General features: G+C 39.4%; 2 protein-coding genes across 3 annotated transcripts; one reads left to right on the top strand and one right to left on the bottom strand.

Moving 5' to 3' along the window:
• Positions 1 to 2387: 2387 nt before the first annotated feature.
• Positions 2388 to 2707, bottom strand: RB195_020331 (uncharacterized protein; the record flags this gene model as incomplete). Its single annotated transcript, XM_064188578.1, has 2 exons — positions 2388 to 2509; positions 2572 to 2707. 2 exons carry the CDS (start codon positions 2705 to 2707, stop codon positions 2388 to 2390), a joined length of 258 nt encoding a protein of 85 aa, XP_064044459.1.
• Positions 2708 to 4448: 1741 nt separating this feature from the next.
• Positions 4449 to 17969, top strand: RB195_020330 (uncharacterized protein; the record flags this gene model as incomplete). Of its 2 annotated transcripts, XM_064188577.1 has the most annotated exons (21): positions 4449 to 4560; positions 5609 to 5649; positions 5750 to 5979; positions 6739 to 6993; positions 7753 to 7844; positions 7950 to 8027; positions 8114 to 8201; positions 8460 to 8535; positions 8609 to 8755; positions 8827 to 8909; positions 9165 to 9403; positions 11223 to 11378; positions 11537 to 11637; positions 11749 to 11808; positions 12020 to 12169; positions 12701 to 12819; positions 12887 to 13081; positions 13161 to 13273; positions 15109 to 15305; positions 16514 to 16591; positions 17733 to 17969. In XM_064188577.1, the coding sequence occupies 21 exons, from the start codon at positions 4449 to 4451 to the stop codon at positions 17967 to 17969; spliced, it is 2847 nt and encodes a 948-aa protein (XP_064044457.1). The 2 variants fall into 2 exon arrangements, with proteins under 2 accessions (XP_064044457.1, XP_064044458.1); XM_064188576.1 differs by lacking the exons at positions 4449 to 4560; positions 5609 to 5649 and having other exon boundaries at positions 5753 to 5979.
• Between the last annotated feature and the right edge of the window lie 3983 nt (positions 17970 to 21952).

Here is a 21952-nt window from a genome sequence, read left to right as displayed (position 1 = left end):
TTCCAGAACTCTTCTTTCCTTTTTTCTATTCTAGAACGTCCTAATCTAGAACTACATATCCATCCAGACGCCGTGTTGGCCCTGGTTACGGTCATACTCCGTCGTGAAGAACTTTTTACGTATCATTGCTGTATGGCGATTCGATATCTTCAGGCAAAGGCATAGCAAAATTGGTGCTGAAACTTTGACGCAGAACCTCAAAAATTAGCTCAGAAATCTTTGGAAGCTTCTTGGACTCGCATCCCTAAACCCCTAAAAAAGCTCTAAAATGAATAGCAAGGAAGACTTTTCTCTTACATCAGGGTTGAAAAAAACCTATGGAAGGTAATAAATTTTTGGAGAAGCTGGTCCTTATCCGTGAGACCACGACTTCAGTCGTCTAGTCACCTCATATCGCTGTTATGTATCAAATAATTAGGGTCCTGCAAGGATCACACAGGAGTTAGCAGAGGGAGTCGATACTTCTTCCTTCAAGCCTCTATTCATCCCATAGCGGAATATTCACGAATAATATTTGTCTAAAAATTAACAACAATTAAATCATAATAAAAACCAAAGGATTAGACCACCACATAAAACCACTGTTTCCTCAGATGGCCCTCCTGCTTTGAATGAGACATCGAATTATTCGCACCTATTCAGCGGTCGCTGCTAAAGTTCTGTAATCTAGAATGAGGGATGAGTACTGGGTCTACCGGTTGGTCAGTGATTGTAAAATAAGAGTACTGTATATTTAATTGTGTGAAGAGACATAAATTAATTATTGAATTAATTGATTAATAGACTTGACTTGATCAATTAAATTGTGGATCTATTTCTTCCAAGGTATTTCATCAGTGGAACGTTCCCAAATAAATAACCGCTCCTTCATTTGAGGACGTTTTCGACACGTATACGTATACGTATGCAGGAGACACGAAGCAATTCGTAATGTGCACGTACGGAGAACTCAAAGAATGAGTTTTTTTCGTGAAGACAATTAGTGACTTGAGAGGACAAACATCGATATAGAGATGTCTTCTGCTCCCGTATTACAAAACCAAAACGTGGTGAGATTTTAAGTGATTGCCAATAACTTCCAAGCAAACGGTTACGGTAATCATCAAATTGACAGAAGAAAGGGGAATTAGTTAAACTCTAAGACAATATCTCAAATCAAGAGAGGACCTTTTCCTTGTTATGTAAGCGTTCTCCACTTAATAACGGACCATAAATCCAGTAAAATAAATAACTTAAATATCATAAACCTTAATCACGATAAACAATACATTTCCTCCGGAACATTTTTTTATTGTTTCAAGGTATGTTCCATTACTACAGTGGGATAATAGGGTAAACACGTAGTCTAAACTACGGTGAAGTAAGTAATGTGACCCTTTTCTCTTACTTCTCATTTTTAGTTATTTTTATTTTTATTTGTTTTTCTACTATTTTTTATTTTCTAGTTTTTAGTTCTTTTTAGTTCTAAAATTTTTAGTTCTAGTTTCTACAAAAATCCAGATTTTTTATTCTGATTCAGACCAGGATTTTTGCCAGCAAGAGTAAACTACTGCAATGATTTGAATGATGCGGATTTTCCAGGAAATTCAACTTCCCTAATTCTGCAAATACAACCAACGAAATATTCGTGCAACACTCATGGATTCATCTAATGAATTTGGTAGACATTTTGCTGCTTTTGACTGCTCTGGAAAATTTTTGAAAAAAAATCAATACATCCGAAAACAGTTCGCATTTCTTCACACACAGCATGACACATTATTTACATTCATTCATATGATCTAAAATATGCTAGCTAATCAATCCGTTTAAAGAAAATATGAATAAAAACCCAGCTGAGTTAGTTAGCAGACTAACGTTGCGACTTCTCCAGTTACAGACATAAGTAAGGGTAGTTTGTCCGCACTATACTGTAGAAATTCGACGAATAACTTCGAACATTCGAACTCATTGGTCAAGCAGCAGAAAAAGTAATGAGATTCCAGAACTCAACCCCTCAGTCTCCAGTTTACTCGTAGCAAGAATATCGTGGGAATGAAATGAGTTTGAACTAAGACAGGGACAAAAAACAGATTGTTGGCCATTCGAGTAAGCGAATGTTCGAACCTATTCGAACACTTACAAGAGCAATGACAATCGTTCCCTGTGATGAGACTGAGCTAAACTAGATATAAAAGGATAAAGTGCACGGTGATGATCAATCGATGCATATTCAGCCTACAAAATGCCTAACGAAGGTGAGGCGATGTATCAGATCAGTGTCCCCTTATCCTCCCAGACAAATTTTGTACCAATCTATTGAACCTAGAGGATGAAAAGTTTGATTGCCCTAGGGCAATATCGAACTGCAAGCTGTACAGTCACGGCTGAGCCTTTCACCAATTCCCCTAGATCCACCTCAATTGAGCTCGAATATCCGAGCGAATTCGACCATTGAACTTCGTCGCCAGCTCAAAATTCCCGTCTATTCGAATAAATGGAACCTGTCGACCATCATCCGAATCCTGAACTACACAAGCACCAAAAGGTCTACGATCATTTATTGAAAAATTATGTTCAAAACTCTCCTACTTCCACATTTCCTCGCCAGTTTTCTGAAAAAAAAGAATTTTAAGGCAGTAGGGTGGGACATTATGATATCGTCAATAGCCTTATCGCTATCGGTTAGTTCACCATACGAATAGGGAACATAAAAGCAGCAAAACATAACAAAAACTTTAACTGTATCAACTTTCGCAGTAAATGTTAGTTAAATCTCCAGCTATTCCTCTGCAAAGATTCTCTCAATTACTTTTTTATGATTCTTTCCCTCTCCCTATCTCTTTCAATTGGAGATCTATGGCATCACTAAGCTCATATCCGGAGTTTAGGATGACTTAGTATATAGTTAAGTACTTCAGTCTAGTTATCTAAGAACCATAAAATAATCTGCAGAGATCTTCCCAATATTTTTACTGCATTTCCTGAAAAATATTATCTAAATAACGTTTCTTTAAATAATTTTTCTGATTTGGTTAGTACTTGACCGACCGACGTTCGACCCATTGCTACAAGAATTTTCTCTAAATAGTCTGTCTTATCTAATCTAAACAAATCATCCACTATTCGATCTTATCCTACAAGCTATATTTTACTGTCCTAGAGTTTATACCGCAGAAAAAATCCTAATAATCCTTGGATTTGTGGGATTTTTTCTGATGACTAATAGCAGAATCTGGCAATCCTGCAAAAGTGACGTACCACTTTCTGTAATGCCATTTAACGTAACTAAATGACATCATTTTTGTATTGTTACCATATCCTAGTATTTCACCAAACGTTGTCCGGAGAGGCTCTTCGTGTTGATGATCACACGGATCATATCCACCTTCAAAAATGTACATGATTACGGTAGGAATGTTGTTAAAGGCACGGGATTCACGTAGTGTGGAAAACCGATGGAAAACATCGAGTTCGCGATGCAGATTATGGAGACGAGCTTATGGAGTTTCCGCTCACTTCTCCGTTACCGTCCAGAAAAATGTTGTGGGAAACGGCGATTTTATTTGCAATGCTCTACCTTTGTGCACGCGTCGCCGGATCCACGAGCGAGCGGTGAAAGATCGATGAGGTGTCCTCACTAGTCTATTCAAATAAAATCAATGCATAGGCTGCTGAGGGAACCGGAGCCTGAACAAGGGGTCGCGTAACGTATCTCGTGAGAACAAACTGCGTTCCCACGCCGTTTTTCAGGACGAACAGGGAGAATCCACACCAAAAAGTCCATGAGTTTCATCAAGATTCTACACTACGTCAATTTCGTGATAAAATATCTTTCCCAGAGTCATCTCAAGATCTGTTTAATTTTGCCCTGGTCGCTAAACAGAAAGTCTTGTCACCACTTGTCATTTTTTTCTGGTTTATTTTTTTTTGCTCACCTTACAAAGAAATTAATCAGTTATATAACACCTTATTAAAAAGTCCAACAAAGCCGACACTTTCTCCCAAAACTGGAGAGATTGGGAGTTGAAAAAGTCGCTGACGGGCCGTTCGCCTTCTTCAGACTTGATAAGGATTTTCTTAGCTAGGAAAACCTTGAAGGGTTGGAATAAGTGGTGGTCTGCGGGGGCAAAGTCGGGAGAATAGGGGGGATGGAGCGCCGTCCCAGCCTAAGCCTAAACCCTCCAGTTTTTTACGGGTCTCTTTAGCTACATGGTGCCTAGCGTTATCGTGGAGTAAGCGCACCGAAGCTCGTCTTGGCCGTTTCTGTCGAACAGCCGGTGCTAGCTTTTAGAGCTGACTAGCGTATATGACTAGCGTATATGGTACCGGTGACGGTGTGGCCTTGAGAGCAGCTCATAAAACAGCATTCCCCTCGAATTACAGAAGCAAGAAAGGAGGCCTTTTTCGGGGTGGAGGTCCGATTTTGCTTGCGTCGGCGGGTCTTTTTCTCAAGGGAGCCACACGGCATGGATCACGTTAGAGTCGTGAAGGACCCAACTCTCATCTCCAGTAATAAGATCTTCGCGAAACTCTTTTTGATCCGGGCGAAGAAGGAGAAACTGAAAGATGGATTCCCGGGTAAATAGTGGTGCCATCCATCAAGGTGTGAGGGATCCATCGAGCCAGCACTTTTCTGTAGCCGAGGACTTGGAGGCGACTGACGACTGTTGAATGGCTACACTCGAATCTCATCGCAAGACTGCGGGTGTTGATCTCCGGATCCTCTTCGACAGCGTCGAGAATGGCGGAATCTTCGACAGTGTGAGGGCGCCCCGAAGACAGTACCTCCGCTTGAGAAGCGAACGAACCAGTGCTTGACAGTCCCGATGGTAGTGGTGCCCTTGCCCAATATGATGTTGATGGGAGCTGCTGCCGTTGCTCTAATGCCGCCACGCCATTTATAGAAGATGACAGCTCGAAGTTGCTCTTGCGTAATTGACATCGTGATTAGAGTTAAGGAAGGCCCCCGGCTATATACTATATCTATTGTGGAGAAGTTTCGAGAATGTTCTACAATTACAACATGGTGCAACATGGGTTCCGTCCAGGAATCTGAAGTTCTGGAAATTTCGATAAATGGGTGACAACACTTTCTCTCCAGCCTAATGAAACACTTGTTCCAAGTTTTCTTTGATACTTAAAGGATAAGTGTCTGGTGTTAATCAATCCGCTTGGGATGCGCAACCATGTTTATTTCAACTCATAATCATTTGAGGTTTACGAACGTGTAACCGGTCTATACAGTGACTTGAAGGGTTAGCGGGTGTGTTAAGTCAGTGATATTATCCTCCCAGATAAGTCTGGCACCAATTTATCGACTCCGGAGGGTCGAATCTCCGATTGATCGTGTTGCGGCCACAGCGGATACTCTTATCGATTGCTCTACACCCGCTCCTACTTGATACTTCAGCACATTAACTCCAGTAGCGATCTCCTTTAATCTCCTTATCAGATCTTCAGCACGAGAACCATTGTTTGTGAAAGTTTTTGTTGAGATATTCTGGCACAAACTACTTAATGATGGCATTTTCTTACTTTGAACCAACACTTAGTCTGCATATTTAAAGAGTAGGAAAGTAACCCTAATCTCGCCAAGAAAATCATAGATAAAAAAGGATTGCTAAAGAAACTCTCCAGAAATCTTCACAAGCAGAAGTCCTACTAAAGGTAAGTACTTTTTTAAAGAAAATATGACTGGAATAAATAGATTAGCAGAAATTCGGAAAAACAGATGCACCAGAAATTCGAGGAGAATTTTTTTTTTCAGACGATGTTCGCTCCAATATATCGTTTCCTACTGTTCATCATATTTTTTGATTTCTATCCAGTTCACGGCATTTACTACAACAATTATACTATTTTCTATCATGGTTTCAACACACAAACAACAGCATCTATAATGGCTATAGTAGAAGCAAATGAATCAGTGCTCAAGCTGACTTTAAATATTATATACTCTGTACCGCATTATCAAGAAGTACTCATTAACAAACAGAGGTACGTTTGACATTGAATGTTTATACTACATTCTTAAATAATAACAAAATTCCAATTATTCCAATAAAATCGGTGATCAAAATGAGTCATACATAGGTGTGCACCAGAGGGAATGGAGAGAACGATTTTCAGACAATTTACATGTATTCGTAGAGAAACATTCAACAATTTATTTCTCTTCATTTGACTCATTTTTATTTTCAACCCGAGTTTTTTGAATTTTGCTTTTAAGCAAGTTTTTTTTTCTTAATTTTAGCCTTTGTCCTGCCTTTGACATCTACTCCATCGCTTATGGTCTTTTTTCCTTAGCTTTTGTCTCGATTTTTCGCTGAGAAGTAAAGCATTGCTATGAGTAGGAATAGCACGGCTTTTCCTAACAACAACGCTAAATTTAAAGCAATTAAAAATAATAATACATGGAATTCGTACGTGATTTCCAGGATATTCCAAGTTGGTGAACATAGGAACGAGATGTGATGATGTTGATCTTTGGTTGCCCTGTCTCAAAGCTTAAATTTTCCAATTTTTTCTCATTTCTCCACAATTTGAAAGGAATCCTAAGCTAAATCTTGTTTTATCGGATAGAACGCATACTGCGCAATTACTAATTTCAAATGTAATCTATCAAAGATCAGTAGTGTATCAGGCAAACTTGATTACTTAGCTATTTTCACCATAGTACCAGAAGTCTTTACAAAAAAAGCTCCATTTTAGTCCATGTTTGAAGAATCGATCTACTGTTGAAGAAAAATAATTCAGATGCCCACGTGAGTCATGTATAAGAGTGATACCAAAAGGATTAACATTCAAGATCACGATGGAAGGGGATGAAGAAAACGTGATAGAATTCTCTGATGCTTCCGCAAAAAAACCGCTATTCTATTATCGCCAGTGCTCTCAACCGACGGATAACGTGAAATGTCGCTATAGGACAGAAGATGTGTTTGATATCTGCATTTGCCATGGTCACATGGATCAGTGTTCCAAAAATGAGGTTCTCATCTGGAAAGAGTGGTGAGCTTATTTTAAAAATAAGTTTTCTGGGAACTCTTCTTCTATCTTCCAAAAAAAGAAAATGTTAACGACGAGAATTTCCCACAACTATTGTTACTGTTGTGGTACGTGGTGGTCTGTTGCGTTACCACGTCTAGCTAACGAGGTACAATGTGTTGCTGTTTGAGTTTGTCTATCGTTTGGATGCTTTCTGTAGGTGATAAGACGCTTTAGAAATTAAATCACTAATAGCTATGATTTTTCCAGGCTCTGACAAAGGCGAAAACGCCGAAACGTTAGCAGTTAATAAACATCAATACCAATCTTAGCCATACCTCAAGCAAATCAATTTAAAAAAAGCTGCGTATTCAACATGCCAAGATTCAAGGACAGTCGAACAGGAGCAATATCAACTCAGTGTTTTTGTCCTCTCAAGTATGGTACCAATTTGACTTCCACGGAAGGATGAAAGCGGTTTATCAGTGTAGTCGTGTAAAGCTGTATTTGCGTACGATGGTCCCACCTGGATCCCGACCACTAGCACAACCGCGCTGCGTCGAGCGCAGTCGCGTACCCAGCTGCACTGGGTTTAATGGCGCTTTGACTCGACCATAACTAGCTCAATATTGGTACTGCAATGTTGGCACCGTTCAGCCCAAAGACTTTATTGATTTTTTTCAGCTTACTGCTGTTAACTAAACAAAACCGTGAAAATATACCTATATCGTTCAATAATACGAAAAATTCCTTGTATTTTAATACTATCCTACCGCTTTCCAGCACTGCTCCAACTCCATACACCACTGTTGGAATATCAACATCATCACCGCTGCCAATCACCGTAACCAGTCCGACTTTGCCGTTTTCAACACGTGAGTGGAAAAGTGAATTCAATATTTCGAGTGCACGCCACCGCATTCACCGAATACACCTTTTTTATTTTTATTTATTTTTATTATTATTTTTTATTTTTTTAGTTACTTCAACACTAACTTCAACGACGGGTTCTCCATCTACAACGTCGTCAACCGCAACCACTCCGGCCACTTCATCATGTAAGACAATGTTAAATTCACAATGTTCTAAAACTACTAAACTCCTTATAGCAATAATAACGCTGGAAAATTATCCGAAATTCTAGCTGTTCTGAGCACAACTCCGATAACAACCACCACTCCGAGTACAAATGGCACAACCTCCATAGCATCATCTTCGACCGCACAAGACAGGTACATACACACATGGTGCAAAAAATTCTTTGGCGACTTTTCTACTTTTCAATTCGTATAAAAAATCATAATAATGACGGTTGAAGTGGAAGGAGTGGAAGTGAAGCTTAGATGGAACTTTTTACGGCTTACGTCTGAATTTTCGAAGTCGTCACTTTCGTCAGCTTTCTTTTACGTAACTCATCCAAATCTTCACTCATTGCTAAAATCCAAGCTGTGTCGATTCTTCAAATTTCTTCTCAAAAATTTTCCTTGCAGCACACTCCCTACTTCTATCATATATACAAAACCAACAACGCCACCCAAACTCAGATCTCTAAAGGACCTCAGCGTGGTTTGAAATATTTTCTGGACGCTAAAAAACGAGGAAAATGAACATTTTAGTAAAGTTTTTTTTTTGTATTTAGACTGAAGTGAGTCTCACAAATATTTCAACAGTGTTAAATTATACACAATGGTATGCTGAGAAGAAGACAGAGTTGAAATCGGACGAGATTCGGGAAATAGGAGCAATCCTAGAAAAGTGCGCCAATCTAAGTGGACTTCCAGTGCAAGTAAATTGTATTCTACTGAAAACTACTATTTAGGAAGCTCAGTTTTTTTTAACTAATCTAACATCTAATAGGATTCTCAAAACATACTCTTTATCATGGACTGTGTACTCTACGCAAATGAGAACGAAATTGAGGCTAGTGGCAGTGCTGAAATGTGAGTGCAGCTTTTATTTTTGCTTAGAGCAAAATTCGCATGATTAGTGGAGAAATAAATATGGGAACTCATAAGAAACTTACACATTAAAGAGCAAGAAATAAGAAATTAGTACTTAACTAAGTACATATCTAATTGTTTGCTCACGAGAAGCTTTTTATTTATTATTTTATTATTCTATTTCTATTGCTTTTTATTTTCATTCCATTCTTGAATTTATTTACTTTATTAACTATTTATTTAATATTATTTCAGTTTTCTATCGATTCTACCAATGCTTGCTCAAAACACCAATGCAAGTGGTTTTAATTTTCTTAACGGGAATAATTTTGCCTTCACCACGCAAGCACTAGACTGCTCTACGATGAACGGCGGTGTTCTCATGGATCTAGGAGGAAGTTTTGCAGTTCAAAACAAATCTATGGATTTCACGGGGAATCCCAGTGATTCTATATCATTATCGCTTCCGGATATATGCGAGAACAAACCCCAAGGTAAGAGAAGAATTCTTCCTATTTAGCTTGAAGGCAGTATACCACGAATCTCGAGTGGTACGGATTTCAGGTAGAGTATCCGTATACGGGGTCGTAGACTATGGTGACGGGGGTAGTTCCGCTCATCTCTCTCTGCATCACTGCAAACACCCGTCTCCAGAATGCTGTTTTGTACGACGCCATCTATTGCAACGCTCCACCTTTTGCGCCGCCTCCGCCCTGCGATTCGTCGAAAATCAATTCGAAGTGCCGCGATAGGCAGTAAGGGACGCTACGCGTGCAACGGTGGCGCGCTGCAATAGAACGCATCGTACGAAACAGCATTCTGGAGGCGGCTGCTTGCAGTGATGCAGGGAGAAATGAGCGGGACCACTGCGGTCTCCATAATCTACGACCCCGTATACGGATACTCCACCTGAAATCCGTACCACCTCAGATTCGTGGTATGCTGCCTTTAAGAGACCTTCAAAGTCTCCAACAAGATGGAAAGTACGGTAACAAATGTAAGAGAATGATGCATGTTCTATCAAAGTTTTGTTCTTATTATCGACGAATTTCCCATGAGGCGCTGACGAAAATCGCCGCAAGTAACGCTCTACGGTAGCATTCACGCGCAAGCCAGCCAGAATAAAAGTCGGCTCTCAGTGCTTTGGGTGCTGACTGTTTCATCATCAGTCTTGCATGCAACCCTTCTTTCGTTCCGCTAGCTATTATGCAGAATTTTGGGGTGCGCCCCGAATTCGAATTATTGACTTTGATATTATTGAAAGTATACTCTTTTAATTCTCGTTGTTCGCACTCAACAGGACGGCACTACCGTACTCCTATCCTTCCATGCCAAGACCCGTATTGTATGCGTGTTCCACTTGTATGTACACAAATCTTGTGCTATTCCCATATATCAGTTGTATTGATGTTGTTAGTTATTAGGATGAAGCACTTTTATGATCGGTCTTGTCTCGCAATACATCTGTAATCCCCTTGGGGGTGAGCTGGGACATGGGTATAGGAAGGAAGGGGGGAACTTCGAGGCAGTCGGAAAAGGAACCGGGACACTACAATGGGACTCTGGCTGCATGAGCCTGAAGGGACTAGGCAGCCAGAACAACTATTATTTGTTATTATTAATACTTTGTTACCATTATTTGCTTTTAACAAAAAAAAAATGCTAATTCGTTAATAATAGTCAGTGTAATGTTTTGTTATAGTGTGCCTGCGAGGTTTTTAGATGGAACCTTTATTTGCCTGACGTTTCGGCTTTTTCGCCGTCTTCAGAGGCCTAAATAGAGGATGAGTGGAGCAATGCTACGTTTATCCCGTCAACTGCCACACTACCCTGGGTCAGTGCTTCGATAATCGTTCAAGGTAGTGAAAACAGAAACCCCTCTACATTGAAAATGGTCTTACGTTTTGCTCCACCGGACGTGGCGCGGCTGGTTGCACGCACTTGTCACTCAGTGTGCCAGCGAATGAGTTTTACTGCGTGTAGATCACCAGTGACGATATACATGATTTGATCTACACACAGAATATCAGGCGGTTATAGGTCAATGTAGACGGATTTCTGTTTTCACTACCCTGAACGATTATCGAAACACTGACCCAGGGTAGTGTGGCACTTGACGGGATAAACGTAGCATTGCTCCAGTCATCCTCTATTTAGGCCTCTGAAGACGGCGAAAAAGGCGAAACGTCAGGCAAATAAAGGCTTCATTTAAAAACCTTTCAGGCACACTATAACAAAACACAGACAGAATATGCCGAGGTTTCAAGACAAAAGAACATTCGAACTAGTCAGTGTAATGTTGCGTTGCTTCAGCATCACGCACGTTCATGACCATTTACCGTAATCGGAAGTTATTCGTTGGACCAAAAAAATACAATAGCTACAGCTCTGAATCCAGACCTACTCATCACCAATCCAGAGGTTCAGCAGTAATGTTTAATGATGAAATTCAAGATGAACAATCCGAAGGTGAGTTAAATTTCTGTTAGATATAATACATTTATTTGCCTCTAATCAATTGTTTTCTCAGTAATTCAATGAGAGATTTTAATAAAACCTTCTATCGTTCAATGTTAACCTGTTATACTATTATTTATGTAGCATGGCTTTTTATAAAAATTACTTAGACCCACAACAATCAACTTCGCCTCCTTCACCCTGCAGCAGGCAAATTGCTCTAACGAACCAATCACCTGTGATGAGCGCAACAGTTCTCGACAATGCCGAGGTCTTTATTTTCAGTACTATACAAATAAATCAAATAAATGTATTAAAACCTTTCAAAACCCCTAAGATCCTAATAAGAAGAAAGAAACAACAAGAAAAAGAAGAATTTCAGGTGATCCCACAACTTTCTTCGCAAAAGGCAATGGCTATACTAAAATTCGACATAGCTGGGGTAAGCCTACATTTTACGTGTGGAAAGGAGTAGTGCAAAGAAACAAAAAAGAAATGTGGTCAGAAAATCACTAACGATGTGAAACTACAAAAAAGCCTAATACAATCATTTAGTATCACTTCCAAATATTCTGTTTATCTTCTAAATTCCTATATAAGAACACGGCTACAGTAATTCCACCTTATCCTAATCCTTACCAAAGTTTTCCTAGATTCGAAAACCATTACATGGCCAATTCCGCGTCACTTGGTGGGACGGTAGATTGCGAGAGTGGTCAACAAACGATCAATGTAAGACGAACGTCAAGGGAAATGCCATCGTCGCGCAATGTGAACATCTAACGGATTTTACGGTAGTAGTGGTAGGTCACATATTTATGGACCTCGGATGATTGATAGGACCATTTTCCCTATTTATTTTTGTATGCGCGATTTCAATATTGTTTAAAAGCAGCATACCACGAACCTGGGGTGGTACGGATTTCTGATGGAGTATCCGTATACGGGGTCGTAGATTACGGAGACCGGGGTGGTTCCGCTCATCTCTCCCTGAATCACCGCAACCAGCCGTCCCCTGAATGCTGTTTTGTACGCCGCCATCTATTGTAGCGCTCCACCCTTGCACGCGTAGCGTCCCTTACTGCCTATCGGGGCACTTCGAATTGATTTTCGACGAATCGCAGGGCGGAGGCGGCGCAAGGGGTGGAGCGTTGCAATAGATGGCATCGTACAAAACAGCATTCTGGAGGCGGTGTTTGCAGTGATGCAGGGAGAGATGAGCGGAACCACCCCGGTTTCCATAATCTAAGACCCCGTATACGGATACTCCACCTGAAGTCCGTACCACCTCAGATTCGTGGCACGCTGCCTTTAGTAAAGGACTTATATTACAGGATTTTGCTTTGAATGATCCTATCGTTTGCGAGAGATCACTCATTAGACTGGGCCACATCGCGAATATGTTGTCTATTGTTTCGCTGGCCGCCTTGGTATCGATCAATCTCTGCTCCTAGTTAGTTTTAAAATTCGAAAAAAAAAACCCTTTGAATGAACAAAAACTTGAACTTTATCTGCTTCAGTTGGTCAACGATGGAAGGAAGTCACATCATTTGCTATTTGAGAGGTTATGCACCTCCTCAGAAAGACTTTGTCAGCCTTGCACACGAAATATCGCTACTGTTTTTTTATCTTATATTTGCGCTTCTATCTGAACAAAAAACATCAGATAAAGAGTGTGGCCAAGTCGCGTTTGTGTCGTATACTCTTTTAATGAGGTATGTCACTTAGAGAAAAAGAACTTTACGAGAAATTAGGTTTATTTGATTTTTGTAGACTCATTGGATCAAATTTTAGCTCTGTTCTCTTAACGATGTTTCAAGGATTTCGACTCATATCCGTGTTTTATACTACATCAACGTATCTGAAACAAAGCATTTTCTCATTGACTGCAGTCAGTGCAAGTTTACGTGAGTTCCAGTTATTAACCCAAATTATTGCAATATTCTCAATTAAAATTTTGAATTGAAGTGAACGCGTTGGCGAATACAAAGCAATTTGAACAGTTCTAACAACATAATCCACTATATTGATATTTTATAATATATCATGTTTTATCCATGACATTTTGTACCGTCTTATATTTATTTCATTTATTTTAATTTTTCAATCAAAATTAATTGCTGAGTACGTCATTAGATAGACTTGAACAACTACGTCATAAGATGTGCACATAGATGGTGCTGAATCTTGTAAAGCCAAAGAAAAGAAGAAGCCAAAAAAAGAAATAGCCAAAAAAGAAGAAGCAAAGAAAACCTATGTATATTTGGTGACATGGAGAGTTTCTTTTCAGAAACTACAGATTTTATGTCGTATTGATTTTCAATGAGGTGGGCACGAGGTTGTTAAATGACTTTACTGGCTAAGCTTTCGGCAAAATCGTCTTCTACAGAGTCTGGAATGGGTGACTTGTTCCACAAATCTCTACACCACTGAGCAGACAAACCCTAAGCCTACTTTTTCAACTATGTGCCAAGTTAGCGACTACACTGAATGCTTCACGGATCGGATTGGACCGCTGACTGATACATCATGAGAGCGAATGATTCAATGTCCCATTCGGATCGGAAGAGAAATCGGAGATATGGCGCGAGTTCCCGCGTTATTCAGAGACATTCCCCTTTGCGGTGCATATAGGAGTTCCTGGCTTAGATTCAAAATGCCTCCAGCGATTCTTGAGCAAACGTTTTACATTCGTGCGCTAAGATTTAAACCCTAATTTTAGAATCGGCCACATCGTATTTTTGCGGGAATCTAAAGGTGTCCATTACCTACTCTTCCTACTCACGTGCTCTTTGATGCGAACATATAGCGGTTGTACCGTTTCACCAAAAAATCAAAAATCTGGTAGATTACATCAGATCTCAAGCAGTCTCCTGGTCTGGCGATTCCGAATTAGATTTTATTGCTGCAGTTCACAGAAACAGAAAATAATTCAATTCATTTTCAGTTCACTGACTCTTAAATTGTCGTTTTCATCAGTCGTTTCGGAAGATTTTGGATTTTATTTTTGGCTGAACTCAATCCTATGTTCTTTATTAATTGCATAAGCAGCAATAAATAAAAACCATTCCTAAACAAGTGTGCGTTACATTGATCCAGAGTAGAACCTATTTAAGCCTATTCACTTCTTCTCTGCCTCCGTCTCTAAATGAATTCCAAAAGTCAAAAGTCATCCTTTTACGAAAAAGAGAGTCATCCCTCTTCCAGAAGAAAAATTATCCTCCCATAGAAGAACTTTGTTTCTATTCAGATCTCTTACAGACTACGATGTGTGAACGAAAATAGAAATTCGGCGAGTCTACTGGTTGAAAATAGTGACGCGGGAAAAAAAAAACAAAACGAAAAGAAAAATTTCGAAGCAGACCACGCTTTGCGATCGCGACCAAATTTAGTAAATATTTATACCAATACTGTTGCTAAGTGAAGGAACTGTATAAGTGAGCGTATGGATGATTGAGCTAATGAAGAAATGTATGGATTTGGCAACCTACCGCATTGCAGACGTCTTTCCTCAGGTTCTCTCAGAATTCACAGGTGAGTCGTGCGTAGGAGGAATTTGCATCGAGTTCTTTGCACCAAATGAAATGATAATACGGATTTACATTTTCTATTGTAATGCTAATACTACTCTTACCTCCGATTTTCTTTTCGTTTTATGTTCTTTAAAATGTGCACGCAAACCAGTTAGTTTATCTACAGAATTGCTCAAATTTCAAATTCAAAACAAATAATGTCATTTTAGTGATTCCTTTTCTTGTGTCTGCACTGCTATTCGCAATGACTGATTTCTTTTATCGTGATGATCATTTTTGCTGGGTTCGCCCTGATTATATTTTATATGCGGTCATAATTCCAACATCAATTCTGATTATGAACGCCATCTTCTGCACGACTATGGTTTGCAATCGCCTTTTCTTTAGAAGAAAGTTAAGCACAGCGGTAAGTTATGACAAAAACGGTGATTTCATTCACGATATATTTATTGCTTGCACTATTAGCAATTGTTATACTGAAATCCTCAAAAAAATGTTTCCCTGAATTTTAATTTGAATTTTAATTTTTAGCTTGGCGCGAAAAACCCAGCATTTTTTGTGAAAGCTACCATCGTTCCTATTACTTTATAGTTCCATCATTGCAGGTCCTTTATTTTTTCAGATAACAAAATTTGCTAAGGTTTTTTGAGCTGCTGATCACACACTTCATTTTCACCGTTTGCTATAACATACTTTACTACGTAATGATAAATGTATTATAGAAACATTTGAACTCGTCCACGCTTAGAGGCATCACCCCACGAATCTGAAGTGGTACGGATTTGAGGTGGTGTATTCATATACGGGATCGTAGATTATGGAGAGGTGAGAGATTCCGTCCATTTCCTCCTAATTGCCGTGAAAAACGGCCCGGACTACACTCTTCGAGCAATCCGGCGCGTTATTTTCTACAACGAGTTCGCTTAGGGCGCGCCAGCCTTGCGCATGCGCCGCATCTTCTGGACCGTTTTTTTACGGCAATTATGAACAAATGGACTGAATCACCTCCCTCTCCATAATCTACTATCCCGTATAAGAATACTCCATCTGAAATCCGTACCACCTCAGATTCGTGGGGTGATGCCTTTAATGTTTTCACTCATAGTCACAACTCCCCTTAAAGATCGTTGTTTAGATTCAGTAAATAGTGTGGGATGGCACACTCAAAAGAAATTTATCTTAGTGGGTCTACATAAAAAGTAAATTTCTTATGTTGTAAGCTAATTTTCAGATCAAATATTCATGAAGAACGAACGGTTTTCCTACAGGATTTTACCGTTTATCTTATTTTTATTCTAGCTTCACTTTTCGATTTTTATATACTTCTTCTAAGCAAAACATGTTGTATTTAAAATCAGCAAGCCATATAACCCTGTTAATCAATGTACAACAAATTTTGGACATCAAAGATATTGCATGAAGCAGCATCCCTATCCCAACTCACAGAACATTGTTACCGAACTTAACGAGTACGGCGCTAAGCCGGTGCAACTAAACATAGTTTTGGCGGAGAGATTTTCTGAGATGTTAGAGTAGTACATGGGGAATAAAAAAGAAAAAGAAGAAAAAATTTGTAAAACTACTCTATAATCTATCTATCTATACATATTTTAGGTGAGACATCGAGATAATCACATTGTGTCCAAAATTGTTGCAGTCCTTCTCATGCAAGTATCGTTAGGAGTGCCCTGGGTGAGTCAGTAAATCCTACTAACACAACACCAGTTAGTCGAAAATATTGTGTTTTCATGCTACGTCTGTTTACTTCTTATATTCTGTCACAGATTTGGCGCTAATCTTCTACGTTAAACCTAAAGGGTCCGACGGCGCAGGTGCGACAAGATTCTGCAGTACTCTTATATTTCTCTTCTTCTCACTTCTTCTTTTCACTACTACCATTTTTGCCTCTGTAGAGGCCGTAGTTCCGCGTTTCGAAAGCCATTTCATCATTTGATCGCCGAGCGAAGCGGACAAGAAAAATCGGATGTGAGCCGAACAAAACAACAAGTGAAGCTTTCGAGCTGCGTCATCAGCCGTAGGGGCAGCGGGAGGAGCTGGCGTGAGCTGGAGGTAACCAGCGTCTCTGGGATTGTTCGGCAATGTGGAGCACACGCTGCCGTTGCGGGACTCTGTGTCCTGTCCAGGAAGTTGTACTTGCATGTCTATATATATATATATATATATATATATATATATATATATATATATATATATATATATATATATATATATATATATATATATATATATATATACTTAGGACCTCCAGGTTAGTGCCCACTCAATTTAAGGCGTGAACCATCGATGTGGACGCAAGTCTTAGTGGTTATTCTCTCGTCGTGTGAATCTCATTCTTTTCTTCCATCTCACACATCGTATACTCCAGAGTGTCTAAAGGCATCACTCCACGAATCTGAGGTGGTACGAATTTCAGGTGGAGTATTCGTATACGGGATAGTAGATTATAGAGAGGTGGGGGGGTGTCCATTTCTTCCTAATTGCCGTAAAAAAAACGGCCTGGAGGATACGGGTGCGGGCGTTCTGGCACACTATTTTCTACAAGAAGTTCGACTGGAGCGCGGCAGCTCTACGCGGGTCTGAATCCCAGGTCAAAAAGGTCCACAATCTATAACATCGATGAACGAAGACTACTAACCACTATGCCGACTAGGCTGTCGGTTGCAACGTTTTTGTCGTTGAGTAAAAAATAAAAATATCAGTAAAGTGAGACAAAACAAAGTCACTAAAAAGAGAAAAAAGCGAATATTTTTACAATGTGAACTGAACAGGTGAATATTTTTGCCGCGAAAGCTTGAGAAATTGTAATTTTCAGGTTCTACAATATCCAACACTGTGTTCACCTATAGCAACTCCATGGCACTATATTTTCACAATTGTAATGGGATCACAGGGAACGCTTTTAGCATTATTATTTTTCTACAAAAGGAGACAATCGATGGCATTATACCGACCCTCACAACGTGGAACATTGCTAAATATGAAGGAACAGTTTTCATCACTGGATAGCAGCGGAAGCACTAAGGAAGAAAAAGAACTTTCTTTGGATTGATCACTGATGATGTCTATAATGTGAAAATTGTAGAGAATTTCTTGGAACTGAAAGGAAAAAGCGATAGAAGCTCGGTAAAGAAAAGCTATCACAGATAGCTCTTTTAATAGGATAATGTCCTTTTATGACATTTGTACTGTGCACCGCAGCGTCGAAACAAAAAAAAAACAGAAAAAATCCAAGAAAAACGCGTCGCTAATTTACCTTTTTCTTCACAGTTACATACTATGGAACATAGTTGCGATAGTCGGAGCCGGTGCTCCCACCCACCTCACTTTTGGATGGTTGGCGAAGGGATCCCCATCACTTGAGCTGCTCCCCATGAGCCAGACCCCCTTCACCTGAGGAGGGTACGGGTCCTCCCTATCGCATCTATGAGATGGAAAGTGGATCATGTCTAGATTCTCGTGAAATCGTGGACAACCCACTCTTCAAAAATCATATTTTCCTCGAATACTATGATATTTTCATAACAGTCTTGCTAAGATTTTCTCCCTACCATATTTTAACATATAAATGCAATTGTTTGTGTTAGTCCTCTCTAAATAACATCAGAACCTGAAACGGGATGGAGGATGGAAGGAGGAGGAGAAAAAGGGGAGGGGACGGGAGGGTGGTTGTACTGATATATGACATGATTGTCACCCTAACCGAGTGCTTAAAGGCATCAGACCACGAATCTGAGGTGTACGGATTTCAGGTGGAGTGTTCGTATACCGGATAGTAGATTATGGAGAGGGGTGATTCCGTCCATTTTCCATTGCGGCGCGTGCACAGGGCTGGCGCGCCCAATCGAACTCCTTGTAGGAAATAGCGCGCCTGAACGCCCGAAGCCGTGTCTTACGGCTGTTTTTTTACGGCAATTAGGAAGAAATGGACGGAATCACCCTTCTCTCCATAATCTACGACTCCGCATTCGAATACTCCACCTTAAATCCGTACCGCCTCAGATTCATGGGGTGATGCCATTAACTACCGTTCCTTATCCAGCAGGTCTAGTCGCACGCTGAGAAATGTTTGAGCTAGATTTTAATAGAAAAAGAAAACAAAGCCAAGATAGGAAAGGAAAATAGGCACCAAAAAATGTCAGTAGAAAATTTTGTAAGTATGGATATTAATCCATCAGGATTCACAAACTTTCCTAACACCAGAAGAAAGAATGAATGCAAGAGATTATTTTAATATGACTAGAATGAAAAAGGGTCTCATGGAGAGGCAACAATAACGTCTAAGTAACTAGATATTTATTAGCGTAAAGGTTAAGTACAACGTCACGGTTGTTATTAATTGTCGTTTCCACTCATATCTTTCTGTACATATTTGTTCACTTATTTTTTTTCTTCCTTCAGGTAATGTAATTAGTTATTTGGTACAAATACACATTTGATCTTACAATTAATGTTTCTCAATTGTTTATTTGCGCCCAAATGCAGTTATTTGCTCTATTTTTCTTCTGTTCATCCTCGAACTTCTCCTTTATTTTTGCTGTGCGGTTTGAATTATGCCTTTCACTGTCTGGTTTAGAATAGAAGTGAGTTCTATAGTCAAATCACAATACAGTAATTCTTTTCTTTTGCACTTTTATAATGTATTTGGGGGACAGCTTGTTCTCTTTTACTTTCTATTGATCTTTTTTTTTCAAAGAAAAAAGTCGTAGCAACCAAATAAAATCTCAAATATATCATATTCTTTTTTTTACTCATCAATTACTGTAACTCTCTGCTACAGTGGCCCACTAGGCCCCGACGGTATTTTTTTCAAGTAATGCTGTGAAAAATAGATGAAGCAACACAAAATTGAAAAAGCTGAACAAAAAAGCAAAAACCAAAAATAACAAAGAGAAGTAAGTGTGTATTCCCTGATACGGAAAGGAAGCTAGAAAAATTAGCTGGAAGCGCACCGTACTCAGAGAAAAGTTGCTGCTGTTCCCGGAAACTGTAGCATGTTTCTTACTCCTGTCAGTCGTCGAAAATATATTAGTCCTGCTTTCTATTCTATCTGGAAAAAAAGAGAAAAGGATGATCCATGACAATCAGTTGCAGTGCGTACATGCAGAACATAACGCTCGCAAAAATTACACAAGATAATAACAGGTCGAGTTTCTCTAGACAGAAAACATCCAAATTTTGCCGCACACAAATAAAATGTGGAGAATAATCAGGATAATTCGAAGAAAAGACAAAAGATTAAGAGTTGCCGAAAAAATATATCGCGACGGATAGACATTAGATATTCTGGAGAAGGGAAAAACAGTTCCAGAAGGCAAAAAAAGCAAAAGAAAAAGAAGAAAAGGAAGCAGAAAGACCATATGTATATATACACGCCCAACAAACTACGTGTAAATAAATGGGAATTAAAAATCTGCAAAATTTTTATATCACAAAAAAAACATAATCAAAACCAAATTCATACTGCTGCAATTTTTCATCGGAGAGAACAAAAGTTATAGGAGACGGTTGAAGCAACAGAATAACTATCAATCATATCACTGACAATCCTCTTAAAAATTTGAAGTGAAAGGATTAAGAGATAATAGTATCGTCATAAACAAAATAACTGCAACACTGCAGTAAAAGTGTTATGGACGATTCCAATAATAGAGAAGGATCGGGTGTATCGCAGTCGGCAAAGAAGTTCTGCTGCCTACTCGATTGATCGGAGGTTCGAATCCGCCATAGTGCCCACCAAGAATTTCCCTGTCTAAACACTACGTTGACACATCGGCTACCCCCGCAAGTCATTTTATAGGCCAGTTACACGTTCATAAACCTCGAACGATTCTGAATTGAAGTGAACGTGGTAGCGTATCCCAAGCGGATTCATTAACGCCAGACACTTCCAGAAGTGCAGAAGTTTGACTTTCCTTGAATCTTGGCATAGCGATTGCAACTTGTCGATAGTGCAATTTAGCTACAGCCAAGATTGTTAACAAACTTTATTACGGCTAACGTTTTGGCATCGTCGCCTTCGCCAGACACTTCATCCTTATTCTTTTAACTCCAATATACTGTACGTATAGTATGATATTTCCTATTAAAGGCATCATCACCCCACGAATCTAAGGTATTACGGAGTTCAGGTGGAGTATTCGTATACGGGATCGTAGATTATGGAGAGGGATGTGATTCCGTCTATTTCTTCCTAATTGCCGTAAAAATGGCCCGGAAGATACGGCTTCGAGCGTTCCGGTGCGCTATTTTCCACAACGAGTTTGATTGGAGCGCGCCAGCCTTGTACGCGTGCCGCGTCTTCTGGGCGTTTTTTTTTACGGCAACTAGGAAGAAATGGATGGAATCATCCCCTCTCCATAATCTACGATCCCGTATGCGAATACTCCATCTGAAATCCGTGGCACCTCAGATATGTGGTATGATACCTTTACCTCCGTGGGAATTACAGTACAACATCACAACCGTCAGTTCACATGAAAGAAAAGCTATTGAAGCGGTCAAAGGAATAATGAAAGATACAATAGGAAAGTTATGAACCGATTAAAGTTTTGCACAGTTTGATAGATCCGTAGTTACAGTTTATATGTTTTATTGTTTGATAGAGATTTAATTATTACTCGTATTGTCCTTTGTTGAATCTTTACTTCTGTAGGAACGAAACGAAGCAAAAATTTTGGTAATACTAAGAATCCCATCAAACAACTTGATTTACTAAAATCACAAGAGAGAAGAGGAAAGAAAAGAGAGAAACTAAACTTTCGGGAAAATCTTTCCACAGAAAAAAAAGGTGAACAACTGCTGCCCCATTACTCTCATCCAGACATGTTCGACATCATCAAGCTCTTCAACGAGACACGGGTCGTTTTCTAACATCAAAAACATCCAATCAAAACAAATTTTTAAACAAATATTTCGAGACACGACGTTTGTTGTACAAATGCATTTCTATTTAAAAAAATTAAAAACATATGAAATATCCTTTTCTTCTTTATCTTCGTTTGTCTTGCTAGAACTTAGGTGCATCCAGCAAAG

Source organism: Necator americanus, chromosome II, assembly GCF_031761385.1.
Source record: "Necator americanus strain Aroian chromosome II, whole genome shotgun sequence".
NCBI classification, from domain to species: Eukaryota; Metazoa; Nematoda; class Chromadorea; order Rhabditida; family Ancylostomatidae; genus Necator; species Necator americanus.
This window is presented reverse-complemented; position numbering and strand designations above follow the sequence as displayed.